This window comes from Trichomonas vaginalis, chromosome II (assembly GCF_026262505.1).
Source record: "Trichomonas vaginalis G3 chromosome II, whole genome shotgun sequence".
NCBI lineage: Eukaryota > Parabasalia > Trichomonadida > Trichomonadidae > Trichomonas > Trichomonas vaginalis.
The window spans coordinates 4,698,870-4,712,860 of NC_067204.1; the positions used below are offsets into that span (position 1 = coordinate 4,698,870).

Here is a 13,991-nt window from a genome sequence, read left to right on the forward strand (position 1 = left end):
TATTTAGTTTTCATTTATGATTTTATGTATAAATGCATGGATGTTAATCGTTTTCATTTCATTGAAGGTGATACTGATTCATCTTATTGGGCTATTGCTGGCGATCCAAGTCTTCCTAACACTCAAGCATTTCAAGCAATTGTTACCGATAAACAATTTTATGATAAAAACATTTTCAAATTCGCACCATTTGATTTCTTCTGTTTTGATGAGAAATTTAAACCTAAATTAAAGAATAAAGCTGAAGAAAAAGCACATGAGAAGAAGTTATTGGGTTTAGCAATTGAGAAACAAGGTGATAACATGGTTGCTTTATGCCCTAAGTGTTATACATCATTCAACGGTTCAATTGATGGAAGTGATTTTAAAAAGATTGCACAAAAAATGAAAGGTGTTAGTTTACGACAAAATAAACAATTAACACCTAAAAATTATTTGGATATAATAAATGATAAAGTGATATTTGATGGTCAGAATATTAATTTACAACTTAAAAACGGGTCAATGACTCGCTTAACAATCGGTAAGACTGCATTAACAGGAGCACACACTAAGGCTGTATGTTGTGAAAATGGATGTTGTATGCCATTTATTTAATACAATTTAAAAACGTAGGGTTGAGTCATGAATTTAAAATTTTATTTTTAATAAAATGCCACAGAAGAGACAAAAGGAACCGAATAGATTTATACCAAATGGTTTTAACTTTCAGATTCCAAATAATCAACCACAACGAATTTTTCAAATCCCACCACAGCATCAACAGCCGCAACAACGACCACCACCACCACCACAACGTCAACGGAGAAGAACATTCACCCCTGAAGAAAGAAATTTCAATAATTTGATGCGTCAACAAAATCAAGGTTTGAGATTTTATCCGGGCAGTAATGGTATACATATAAGGCATCCAAATTTAGATAGAAGATATACCGCTGAGATTCATATTTTACCTAATAATACGGTTAATTTTGCTGGATTTTATGATCATCATCAGGAAATCTGGACTCCACCATTTGATACCGTTTTAGAAGGAGGAACCGTTAATGATGCGATTCAATATGTAAATAATGGTTTTGATACTATGATTCAAAGAGGTGGGCACCCTTAAAACATTTATTTTATTTTTATATAAATGGATAACGCAGATTTAGAAAATTTAATTGATGATTTAGTACTTAATCAAAATTTTCTTAATTATTATGAATTAAAATCATATCTCCAAAAACATAATAAAAATATAACAGGTGATGATATGTATTATTATTATCCATATTATAAAAATGAAATTTTGAAATATCATGATAAAATAATTTCTGAAATTAAAGACAAATTAAAATAATAAATATACAAAGGGAAAAACTAAATCACAACTTAAACAGTTGAAAGATTTCAAAAATAAAGTATTAACAGAAGAAGATATTGATGAATTATATAAATTATATAAATTATATAATCCTGAGCCGCAAAAGCCAAAGGAACAAAAACAAAAGAAGAAAAGCCGAAAACAACACCAAAAGAGAAAGTAGCAAATGTTCAACAGCTAAAGGCGCAAAACGCCCAGGTCCTTCAGACCATAAATGATGCACAAGCTTTAATTTATGATTCATTAGTTAAACCATATTCAGCCCGACTTTTAAATGAAGATCAACTTTTGGAATTCATCCTTCAACATAAACTCGAAGTGGGAAAGTATATCAAACCTTTATATACAGCATATTTAAAACAAATGAATAGAATACATCCAGAATTAATGAAAGGAAAATCAACAACTAAAACTTCATCATCCAAAATCAAAGCAGATAAAATTAAACCACTTGCAATACCAAAACCTCCAACGACAGTACCTCCTCCTCCTTCAGTTAATCCTTCATCATTCACTTTATTATATCCATTTCAAACATTAAAGAAGCAAAAAGATTTTAAAAAGGATTTCAAGATATTAAATAAACCAATTGACCCGAAAATTCAACCGTTAAAGGAAAAATTTAGTCGCCCTTCATTTGCACCATATCCATATTCATACGAAATCGATCATCTGGAATATTCAAAAGGAAACCTTACTTATTTATTTGCCATTAACATTAACACTAGATATTTATATTGCATTCCAGTGAAAGGGAAAACAGAACAGGAAACAAGAAGAGCTATACAATACTTACTAGATCATGAAAGAGTAGATAATATCAGGGGTGATGGTGATAAAGGATTTCAGGCAGCTATGATTCATTATTTCCCACAAATTAATTTTTACTTTTCATCCTCTCCATATACGTTTCATAATAAAATAGTTGATGCAGTAATGAGAACTCTTAGAGATGCGTTAGGGGTTAACGGTCAGATATACTGGGATGGAAATCATGACTCTATCATACAACAGTTAGTATATTATTACAATAATACATGGCATAGAACTATAAACATGAAACCAGTGGAAATGAAAAATGATATTTCAAAAGAATGGGAATATATTAGAAAACAAATGGAAAGGTTGAATGATGTTAAACGTGAACAAATTAATTCGGGGCTCATGAATTTTAAACAAGGGGATAAAGTTTTGATTCATCTCGATTATGGTATTAAAAATGTAATTGATAGATTAAAATATGAACAGATTGACAATATCGAATTTTTGGAATTTTGGTTTAAATATCCCGATGGAAAAAAGATTGAAGTTAAAGATAAAGCTGATACTATAACAAAAAAAATTACAATGACCGATCCAGATAGTGGGGAACAAAAAGAAATAAAACAAACGATAGAAACTGGTGAAAGGTCAATTATTATTGATTATGATTCAAAGGATTATTATTCGATAATGTTAATGCTTGAATATTAAATACCTTAACAAAGAATTTTTCAAGTGATATTTTATATTCATCAACTATTTTATTATAAATATCATTATATGTTAAATGAAGTTCAGTTGTTGTTCCGTTCTTTGATATCTTAATTGTGCTAATATCCTTTATAGGATTTTTTTTGCAACTGTTCCGCAGCATGAAACCTCATCATCTATGAAAAATTGAATCTTAACGTCTGAATCTTGAACATCACAAAGAATGGCGATAATGTGAATTAATGATTCATAAGGTAAAATAATTAAACCGGATTGATCAATTAAATTTATTATTGAATCATAATTATTAGTTATTATATCACGGTAAATTTTCATTAATTCAGAATTAATGTCTATTTTATATGGGTTATCAAGTGGTGCTGGGTATGTTGGATAAGTGGGAATTTCAACAGGTTCTTTACCGGGTTCAGATAAAATGATTGGGTCTCCATCTTCTTTATTTTGCTCCTCCTCCTTTTTCGGTAAGTCACGAGTTAATAAATTTGGTTGAGTTGCTGACCTTGTTAATTCAGGGCTAACATTAACTTTAACATTTTGAATAATTCGTGATTTATCATCATTTACGTTATAAACCAACCGTAATCTCTGCTTTTGCGTTAGTGTTCTTTTGACTAGTGAACGTCTTCTCATTTATAATCGAATAAAAAATATATTTAAACTTTTATTTTGCTGGAAGTTTTGAATCTATTATTCCCTGTATTTGTTCTTGAAGTTGATTTTTAGCTGGTTCATTGTAATTAATAGGCCTAATATATTCATTAATTGCATTCTTATAATCATCTGATTTCTCAAATTTTCTTTTATCTGATTCCTTAACTAAATCATAAGTTAAACCTCGTTGCTGATATAATGGTTTCTTAATTAAATCTTTGAATGCTTGAGATAAAGCACCTGATGCAATTCTTGCTACTATAATTGGTTGGAATTGCTGTTTAAGTTCATCTTTAACATTTGCGAAAACTGGATCGAATAAAGCAACTTTAAAGAATTTCTTAGCTGAAATTTCAGGTCTAATATAGGGTGTCCAAAGGTGCGTTTAGCACAGCGCTCTATATGAGACTATTAAAGGAGATATATGCTGATTATAAATATATAATAAAAAATATGAATATATGTATATGATGAGTATGTTGTATTTTGGCGCCATGCCGGGATATAAAATGAATTTTGAGACAAGAGGCGGTTTCGCGGGAAATTTTGGCGGATTTTTTTCATTTTTTTTAATGAATCATAAAGAAAACATCCTCGCTCTTGCAAAAAAATGCAAAGACTGTAAAAAAATCTACGAGACATTGGTAAAATGCTTCGGTATGGATGCTCCTAGCTATTCCACTGTAACGTATCATTTAGGATGTATCACTTCATGAACAAAAAGGCCCATCATAAAAATTGACAAAAAATCGCCGGATCAAAGAAAAATCAAAGCAATTCTTCAAGCGCTATATGAAGACCCAAGAGCATCACTCAGAAGGATAGAGGAGATGACAAAGATACCACGTACAACAGTCAGTTATTATCTGCACAATTATTTGAACTACAAACTAGCGTATACACGTTGGGTTCCGCACAACCTTAATTCAGTTCAAAAAAAATCTAGAGTCCAATCTTCGAAAGAGCTCCTCTCTATATTGGGTGCGTATCAATCCAAGAAGTTTCGCTTTTTAGTAACAGGGGACGAGTCTTGGTTTCAATATGCAACAGAAGCCAAAATCATGTGGATCCCGAAGGATGAAAATCCGCAAACATTCCCGAAGAAAAAAATTGACACACCAATGATGATGTTGTCGGTTTTTTGGGGCGTGAATGGCATCATCGCAATTGATATTCTTCAAAAACCTAATACGATGAATGCTCAGTATCTAATTGACAATGTTCTTACTCAAATTATCAATTCTGATGAGTTTGAGAAATCCAAACAACAAAAACAAAAGTTTGCAATTCATTTTGATAATTCAAGAGTTCACAAAAGTCATAAGGTAATGAATTACTTGGTGGAAAACAATGTCAAAGTTGTTCCAAACCCAATTTATTCACCTGATATTGCACCCTCTGACTTTTATTTATTCGGCACGCTAAAAAAGAGAGCTGAAGGACGCGAATTCGCGAGTCCAGATGATCTTGAAAATTTTGTAAGAGAGCAATTTGAGCAATTTTCTCATGATGATTTAAAGCGTGTCTTTGAAGCCTGGATCGATCGCTGCGAACGCGTGATTGAATCCAATGGTGATTATATTTAAATAAACTTTATATATATGTAACTTGTTTATTTCTATTTGCAGTATTCAGGTTTGTGCTAAACACACCTTTGGACACCCTATATTTGCATATTGACCATCAAACTTGTTAGAATATTGTGGTAATCCATCCGGTCCCTCTTCAATAGCATTTAATTCTTCATTGAAATAAGAATATGGATTATAACGGTATGAATTAATTGGACCATTTTCACCTTCTCCAATGTATTGTTTAACAGCTTTTCCATTTTCATCAAATTGCATAGGATAACGTTCATTATATGCTTTACGTTTAGGATAATCAGTTATAGTTAATTTATAACCATTTATGACTTTAATATTACCTTGACCATCAGTAACGAAAACTTCATTTATACCATCAGGTTTTCCATTTGGACCCGTAATGTCTGCTTCGTGTGCTTCCCAATTTGGACCTTGACGTTTGGCATATGCTTGAGCTTCTGGTAATGTTAAAACGTTTCTCATTTGTTTAACATCTTTTTGAAGACCAGCAACAATATGAACTAATTCTTTCATTCCATCAGGAACTTTCATAGTTCTATTATATGCACCCTTTTTGTTTGTTCCTTGTTTTAATGGAACCTGTAGAAGATTTGCTATTTCTGTCATGTTTAATTATAAATAAAAAATAAAAATTAATTATAAAAAGTTAATCAAATTTAACACTTCCTTTATTTAAATCAACTATTATTTTTCCATGTTCACCTAATTGCTGATATTGTGTGTAAAGTTCATTAATGCTCATTGGTAAATTCACTTGATAAAGCATAACGTTCAACTGTTGACGACTAAACCACTGAAAATGAAAAGTGTTGATAGATTTGATTTAATGTTTGTGCTTAATGCTTTGAAGTATTGAACAGCCATAAAGAATGAACACTGAATGTGTCGACATTGAGTTAATAACTGATTAAAATATGATTTCTCATTTGTTATTAGTTTTGATTTCACTGCATCATCTAGAAAAATGAGTGAATGCAAAAATTCTCTATCAAAATTTGAAATAGAAAGTGTTTCAAATAATTCATCCCGTTGTTTATCAATAATTTTATCCTCTAATCCTTGCTTCTTGATTGTATTATATAATTCTTTATACATTAAAAAGTTTTTTAAATAATCTTCTGCTTCTTCTTGTGATAAATAAATAATTGGAATTTTGATTAAATGCTTTAAAGATTCAAATGTATCATCTGAAGGTGAACCTGAACGGTTGATATAAATTAACACGTGTGAATAGGGTGAAGTGTTAGCAATAATGATAATTTGTTTTAATATCGTTAATGTTTTACCTTTATTCTGTTTACCAATTGCTGCAGTGATTGAATTTAAGTAACATTCAGAATATGGAATTTTCATTAATTTTTCCTTAGATAGAGCATTTCTATTATCACTCAATGCTTCATTAATCATATCATCTATGTATGTATTATATACTCCTGCTAATTCTTCATAAGGAGTGTATGAATTTAAATCCATTTAATCAAAAATAAATTTATAATTTTAAACATTTCTATTCATCAATATTTCATCATATGAACTTCTATACTGTGGTGGTGTACCTGTTGGATGATATTTCAAACCTTCATCCGGTGTCCATGTCCAATATGTAGTCCTAGTAAACCAAACCTGAGGAGGATTTGTCACCTTTGAACAGTAAGTGTCATTTTCACCCTGAATGATTGGATAAGCTTTCACTTGTACTGTAACTTGTGAGTTGAAAGTTTCTAATCCATCAAAGAATATACCCGCTCCATCACGTTGAACTGGAATAGTGCATAAGAATGAAGTTTGGTCTTTCCATGTTCTAGCTAATGGCGTGCCATCATCTGCATTCAGTGGTCTAGTTAATGAGTCCTCGTATTCTTCTGTGCATTCATTCACTCCATCTAAATCAGAAGCTTGAAGCATACGTGTAAAGAATATGTCACCCACTGTGGTCATCGCTTGATCGGGGAAGTTTCTGGAATCTATAGTGACCTGAAGACCTCGAAGCATTGGATTTTCTAAAACTGTTCTTTGCATTGCATTCTTCGGAAATGTTAACACAACATCTGTAACATTATGAAGAGCGTATGAGAAATCTGAGCTGATACCCTCAGGAGTGATGCAACCTCCATTTAGTGAACGAACGTCAATATGTTGAGCTGGAATCATGAATGGATCTTCCTTACTGAATAAACGTGGTATTGCTTTAACTGATTCTTCAATTAAACCGTATCCTGGTGTAATGCATTTATCCTCTAAAACTTCCATCTTTGTGCATGAAATAATAACGTCATCAACTGTTGCGTCAGCAGATGTAGCGGCTAAGCTTGTAATTAATTTGGCAGGAAGTCCGATTTGTTGGAATTTGCGATCATATTTATAAACATGATTCATAATCTTTTCATAATTTTCATCAGTTATCTTTTCATAACCGTAATTTTGTAAATCAGCAACTCTTAACGGGTCAACCTGACAAAATACTAAAGTATCCCTGAAAATATAATATTTAAGAATGATATCACCAAATGATTTAGGATAATCATCGAACGCCTGAAATGCTAACAAATCATTTACTGGAATAATCATATCAAAAGTGACATCAACTTCTTCATTTGCTTTCTTGAAAACTTCTGAAGGGTCAATATATTTACCACATACTGAGTTATCATATTTTTGAACATTATTATATAACGAATGAACAAACTTTTTAACTTTCCTTTCTGATTTTGGTTTATATGTTGCAAATGCGAAAGATTCACGGGCGCAATCCATCTGAAGATAACCGGCATCACCTCTTTCGGTTTCTACTTCTAATTGTTTAAAGCTTTGATTTGATGATTTGTAACCAACGAATAAACGCATGCATTTAAAAGCGGCATCACATGTGAAAGCTTTATTTGAAACTAGAGTTGCTTTAACTTTGCGTTTAATATATGTGTCACCTAATTGGTTCACATCATGAGCCGGATTTGTAATTCTTAAATGAGTTTGTTTATCATCAAAATATGGAGCATCAGAGTCATAGCATGAACTTTCAAGTTCTCTATAATATCTTCTACCGTCATTCTTTGCGAATATTTCATTTATCTTTTCGAATGAATGAAACACATTTCCATTAATCGGTTTAGTGTTTGGCACCAAATAGTTAGTCGTCATTTATTAATAAATAAAAAATCAAAATTAAAAGATGAAAATGAATTTTTAATTTTAATGAAATAATCAACTATGGCTGCAGGTATATTTAAGAAACTGTGGGATAAAGTAAAAAGAGGAGCGAGTAAAGTTTGGGAAACATTGAAGAAGGGAGTAAATTGGATATTTAAGAATAAAGAAGCAATTAGTGACGTTGCTGAATCAATAACACCAAAAGCTGCCCCAATAAGAGAAGTTTTAAATAAAGGAGAAAAAGTTTATCAAAGACTACAACCGATACTAAGATAAAAATAATTTTAAGCCGCTAAGACGTGAGATGATCCATAGGATCTCATATTATTTTTCCACTATCTACCTCCTATTTTATTAAGTATTCCTTCAGCTATTCCACCAATTGCGTTACCTGCTTGTGCTCCCATCGCCGGATTACCCGCTTTAGTACCTAATACTCCACCTATGATAGTTCCTGCCGTTTTCGCTACTGGTGCCAAAAAGTTTGCAATGGGTTTAATAATCTTTTTATGAACCCAACCCGCAGCTTTCTTAATTCCATCCCATAATTTTTTAAAGAATCCTGCCGCCATTTCTGATTTAATATTAATTAAAAAAATATATTTCATCACTTATATTCTAATTTTTATTTAATGATAAATGAAACCGATTTTAAAAATAAATGAAACAGAGGAGGAAGAAATAAATGAAAGTGAAAATGTTCAACAAAAAATAAACGTTGTTAAACCAATTACTGAAATAAAAATTTTTTCATCTGTTGAAGAATTTAATGACTATTATGCTAATAATAAAAAATTATTTGAAGAATTGACAACGTGTAAATTGAATAAAATGTTTAAAGTTGATGGATTCAAAATTTCAAAAATAAAAGGAGTGATTAGTTTGAAATCTATTCCTCAATCAAGAATCACCTCATTAATGAAAATTGATGATTTAACAAAAAGAATAGAAGAGATTGAAGAAAGAATGAATCAAATAATTGATTTCATAAATTCAAATAATCATTAGTTTCTTAAAGTTCTATGTTGAACTCATCAAATTCTTCTTCATCATTACCATTACCTTTAGCGAGTTTATTTACTCTTTCAACTTTATCTTTTGATAGTCTTTCGTTTAATTTTTTCTGAAGTTTTTCGTTACCAAGTTCTAAAATTTTACATGGATGATATTTAAACCCGTTAAATTCTTTTTCCTCAGTTTTAATCATTAATCTACAAAGAACTTTAGTGAGGTGGTTTTGTTGTTTAAACCATTTATCCTTAATATTTGTTATAAATTCAATATCCGGAATTAATTCCCAAATTTTTGAATTTTCGATTAATTTACCATCAAATGCAAAAGCAATAGGTTTAATATTAAACTTACCTTTATAAAATAAACTTTGTACGCAATCATCAAAATAAACGTCTACTTGTTTAACCTGGGTGAGAATTGGTGAAAGTTTATTCATTAATTGATTCACAGTCACGAATTTTGATTCACTCATTTCTTACGAATTAAAAAAATAAATTATTCAAAAATGTAAGACATGAATTTTTAAAGTTTATTTTTTATTCATGAAAATAATTATTTCTAATTTCTTTTACTCTCTCGTATATACTAGATTTAAAGAATTCAGAACATTTCCCATAATCTCCTAAATGTTTTCTTATCTTATTGGTTTTCCATTCATTATATGAAACTGTATAAACTTTATCTTTATCTTTGCATCTTTCATCACTTCCAATATATTTATATTTCAATTTTGATTTATTGGTTTCATATTCATTAACGTTTAATAATTCACAGTTTTCCTTTTTAAATAAATGTTTTATGTATTCAGGATTAACAATTCTATAATATTGCTTCCCTTTAAATCTTTGAATATAAACAGGAACACCATCCTCTAAAATTCGATAATCTATTTTATCTGGTTTTACTTGTTGGGTCATTTATGTAAGAATAAAAAAATAAATTATTTTAAAAATAACTTTAATTTTTTTAATGGTTTATTTTTTAAAAAAAAATTTATTTTTTATTTCATTATGTATGGGCTGAGTGTAAATGTCTTACAATTTTGAAAATTTTTTAAATCTTGATTTATTCAAAAACGTAAGAATAAAAACCGTAAGAATCAAACATTTTTTACTTCATATGTTAAAAAAAATGATACAAAATCGCTCGATATTGTATGAATTCTTACGTTTACAAAAAAAAGTCACAAAACCCATCATATCCTACTACTTTAATCAGATTATTATTTTTAATGTTTTAACATGTGACATTTTTAATACATTACATAGCTGAAAATATTGTCTCATTACGAAGTTTTAAATTAGAGTTTATATTCAGTATTTTCATTTCTTCTAACATAAAAATAGTACAATGTCATATAAATCTGAACATCATTTATTTTTATACGTTAGAATTACCGTACTTAATAGTAAAAGCTCCAGAAGGCTCAATGAATCATTAATCAATCAAGAATAAATTCACATAAGTTACATTTGACAGCAAATTTGAAATACATATAGCTATTATGCAAGAAAAACATTTACAAAGCAACAAATTCATTAGGGAAGATTGGGAGATTAATTGATTCTAACAAAACCTCAATTGAAATGGTATTCAATGGTTGCGGAATTCAGATCAATGATATCTTTATCTTTTATTAGAAAATATGAAAATTAGAAATTCGATTGTCTTAGGCGACGTTTGCCAATGTTAATAAGGTGTGGAAATTGTAAAAATTTATTAACTTAGTCAATATTTATAATTGGAAAAGGTACATTCACTATTTTTGACAAAATTTTAAATTTTCATGGGGTTGTAAATCTTATAATAACTAGATGAATAAGGAATGAATCCCAGTATAATGTGCATCATTATATTAAACACTATATGTAAGGCTAATGATTCTATTAACACTTATGAAGATCTATAGTATTTGAGCAGATAAATTTGATAATTTCCAAAACTCTTATATTTCAAAATTAAAGTGTGCGAATGCATTTAAATGAGAGCAAAAGGAGATTGATGCTGTTAAAACTAGGTGTTAATTTGCAATTATTTCGCATCACAAGAACTACCCAGTAAATTCGGCTATCTTTCTTTGCAATTATTCTCCATTATACATATAATATAATGGTTAGGGTTTGAAGAAAAGTTACTAGAGAATTATTGACTTTTGAAATAATGCAGAATTTTACTTGAAGAAATCATTAATTTATGAGTTCCAAATTGCTAAGCATGACGAAGGATCATTAAATTTGCTACAATTAAATACACTTATTGCAGAATTAAGATTTTTGAAATTAAAAGTTTGAAATATTGCCTTTTTGAATAAAAATTTAAATTTTATTATATAATCATGATAATATCTTATAGAAATTAAAAGAAAATATTTTAAACCATTCAAATATTTTGAATGTCTTATCAATTTAAAATATTAAAAGATAGCTTGATTTTATCATCATTAGTTGTTATCAAAGTTTTCTTCTTTTGATGAACAACAGTAAATGATTTGTTAATTACTTGTCTTCCTTTTTCGCAGCAAAATCGAAAGTTATGATGATAATCTTGCTGTCAATTTTGAAACTCTCTGATTTACAAGTAAGCATTCCTTTGGAAAAGCAGTCCTATTCTGTTTTCAAGATATTTTAAAGCCTCCATTTCATACAATGCGCAGATCTATTCGAAATTGCAAGAACTCTCAAGAAAAATGCAGCAGCAAAGAAGATTCCATAGTTTCTAGCATCAAAAATTTACAACCTTAATACAACAGTTAAAGAGAAGCTCGAAAAGAAAATATTTAACCATAAAGCTGGAAACCATTCGATATCTACTATTGGATCTAATAAAAAGTTAATTATAACATATTTAACATGCTATTTGTTGACTTTGTTCCATTATATTACCATATATATCTTTTTGAAATCTAAAATATTTTTACGATTTTAACCATGTGTTGTTGAAACCATATATCAATCTTAGCTAAAGTATAGTTTATGAGTATGTCACCATCTAACGTATGAATTTTCAAAAATGTCAAATATGTTCATTTTTTCTGTAGATTCAGCCATAATTTCACGTTGTTATACTATTCAACTATTATATAATATTTTTATCGATTTAAATATATGATGAGATGCTTAGTTCTCCTGGAAATCGATTTTTAATCGCAATTTTAACTTTCCAAAAAAAATTCAAAAATAAAAATCCCTCTCAATTTTCTAAGTTTTATAACTAGCCAAATCTCTAGCCAAATTTTTTTGGCCCGTATAAATATTGTAGGGATGCGTTAAACACGCCATTTGACCAGGCGTACATTTTTTTTGTTCGCCCAAAAATTTCGCCATTTGAGAAATTCAAAAATTAAAAATAAAATTTTAATCTTGATTTTTTTATTTTCGTGATTTTTTTGAAACTTACATAAGCGATGAAATACTTTTTTTAAGTAATCGTTTATTATATATAAATATATCTTAATAAATTTAATTCCTTAAGGTAGAGCGTGTTCAAATTTAAAATCTCATACAATATTTTCTTAATGGCGTATTTTTCTGAGGTCGCCCAAATAAAGGCGAATTCAAAATTGAGAACTCCAAGGCGTATGGCGAGTATTCAAAAAGTACGCCACTTACAAAATATTGAATGTGGATTATCAATTTTTTGGCGTGTTCAATTTCAAATTTTGATATTTATGTTTATTTTATTCAGTATAATGCTAAGAATTAAAATATAAAATTCATAGAATTTTTTCTTTGAAAATATTTTACATTTTTTCTTCGACCACTCCTAGACTAGTCATCAGGTTATCCTCAGATCATCCTCAGACTACTCCTTATCAGATTACTCATCATCCTCAGACTACTCCTTAGACCCCTCCTCATCAGACTACTCCTCAGATCTTCCTCATAAGACTCCTCCTCAGATCTTCCTCCTGAGACTACTCTTCAGACTACTCCTTAGAGTCCTCCTCATCAGACTAGTCCTGAGACTAGTCCTCAGACTACTCCTGAAACTACTCCTCAGATTATCCTCAAACTACTCCTCAGTCTAATCCTCAGACTCCTCCTCAGATTATCCTCAAACTACTCCTCGGTCTAATCCTCAGACTCCTCCTCAGATTATGCTCAGATTATCCTCAAACTCCTCCTCAGATTATCCTCAAACTCCTCAGTCTAATCCTCAAACTCCTCCTCAGATTATCCTCAAACTCCTCAAACTCCTCCTCAAACTACTCCTCGGTCTAATCCTCAGACTCCTCCTCAGATTATCCTCAAACTCCTCCTCAGATTATCCTCAGACTCCTCCTCAGATTATCCTCAGACTCCTCCTCAGATTATCATCAAACTCCTCAAACTACTCCTCGGTCTAATCCTCAGACTCCTCCTCAGATTATCCTCAGATTATCACTTTACATATATATATCGATAACTAAATAATTACTTATTATACTTTCTTTATTTTTTTTTAATTTTAAAATAATATTAATATATCTTTCTACGTTTAATGATGAAAAGAGAAAGAGGAGTAAAAAGAGGAAAGAGAAAAGAAAGAGAGAAAGAGAGAAAAAAAAGAGAAAGAAAGAAAAAAAAGGACGGCGATAATTTTGTATTGTTTTGTTATTCGGCCGAATGGCGGGTACGAAGTACCCGCCATTCGGCCCCAAAAATGGCGTATTATTCTATTTTTAAACGGTCATGGCGTAAAACCGTCGCATCCCTAAAATATTGTTAGGCACT

The 13,991-nt window shown here is 30.1% G+C and overlaps 6 protein-coding genes and 2 pseudogenes across 8 annotated transcripts, besides 5 other annotated features; 6 read left to right on the top strand and 2 right to left on the bottom strand.

Annotated features, from left to right (window-relative positions):
• Positions 1 to 36: 36 nt before the first annotated feature.
• On the top strand, positions 37 to 597 carry TVAGG3_0487010 (DNA/RNA polymerase superfamily; the record flags this gene model as incomplete). The annotated part of the gene is made up of 1 exon (XM_051236053.1): positions 37 to 597. The coding sequence occupies one exon, from the start codon at positions 37 to 39 to the stop codon at positions 595 to 597; it is 561 nt and encodes a 186-aa protein (XP_051093877.1).
• A 55-nt stretch (positions 598 to 652) lies between these two features.
• TVAGG3_0487020 (uncharacterized protein) lies at positions 653 to 1,111 on the top strand (the record flags this gene model as incomplete). The annotated part of the gene is made up of 1 exon (XM_051236054.1): positions 653 to 1,111. The coding sequence occupies one exon, from the start codon at positions 653 to 655 to the stop codon at positions 1,109 to 1,111; it is 459 nt and encodes a 152-aa protein (XP_051093878.1).
• A 24-nt stretch (positions 1,112 to 1,135) lies between these two features.
• Positions 1,136 to 1,529, top strand: TVAGG3_0487030 (annotated as a pseudogene). Its single transcript has one exon. A coding segment is annotated over exon 1 (394 nt).
• Positions 1,530 to 1,996: 467 nt separating this feature from the next.
• Positions 1,997 to 2,577: a mobile genetic element.
• A 1,299-nt stretch (positions 2,578 to 3,876) lies between these two features.
• Positions 3,877 to 5,177: a mobile genetic element.
• Positions 3,973 to 5,097, top strand: TVAGG3_0487060 (annotated as a pseudogene). Its single transcript has one exon. A coding segment is annotated over exon 1 (1,125 nt).
• A 269-nt stretch (positions 5,178 to 5,446) lies between the features above and the next one.
• TVAGG3_0487080 (uncharacterized protein) lies at positions 5,447 to 5,724 on the bottom strand (the record flags this gene model as incomplete). Its single annotated transcript, XM_051236055.1, has 1 exon — positions 5,447 to 5,724. A coding segment is annotated over one exon (278 nt), but the record flags the coding sequence as incomplete, so codon positions are not given.
• A 97-nt stretch (positions 5,725 to 5,821) lies between these two features.
• Positions 5,822 to 6,465: a mobile genetic element.
• A 150-nt stretch (positions 6,466 to 6,615) lies between these two features.
• TVAGG3_0487100 (uncharacterized protein) lies at positions 6,616 to 7,494 on the bottom strand (the record flags this gene model as incomplete). Its single annotated transcript, XM_051236056.1, has 1 exon — positions 6,616 to 7,494. One exon carries the CDS (start codon positions 7,492 to 7,494, stop codon positions 6,616 to 6,618), a length of 879 nt encoding a protein of 292 aa, XP_051093880.1.
• An 831-nt stretch (positions 7,495 to 8,325) lies between these two features.
• TVAGG3_0487110 (uncharacterized protein) lies at positions 8,326 to 8,541 on the top strand (the record flags this gene model as incomplete). The annotated part of the gene is made up of 1 exon (XM_051236057.1): positions 8,326 to 8,541. The coding sequence occupies one exon, from the start codon at positions 8,326 to 8,328 to the stop codon at positions 8,539 to 8,541; it is 216 nt and encodes a 71-aa protein (XP_051093881.1).
• A 2,483-nt stretch (positions 8,542 to 11,024) lies between these two features.
• Positions 11,025 to 12,535: a mobile genetic element.
• Positions 12,536 to 13,036: 501 nt separating this feature from the next.
• Positions 13,037 to 13,874, top strand: TVAGG3_0487130 (uncharacterized protein; the record flags this gene model as incomplete). The annotated part of the gene is made up of 1 exon (XM_001298375.1): positions 13,376 to 13,624. One exon carries the CDS (start codon positions 13,376 to 13,378, stop codon positions 13,622 to 13,624), a length of 249 nt encoding a protein of 82 aa, XP_001298376.1.
• A 100-nt stretch (positions 13,875 to 13,974) lies between these two features.
• Positions 13,975 to 13,991: part of a mobile genetic element that runs on past the window's edge.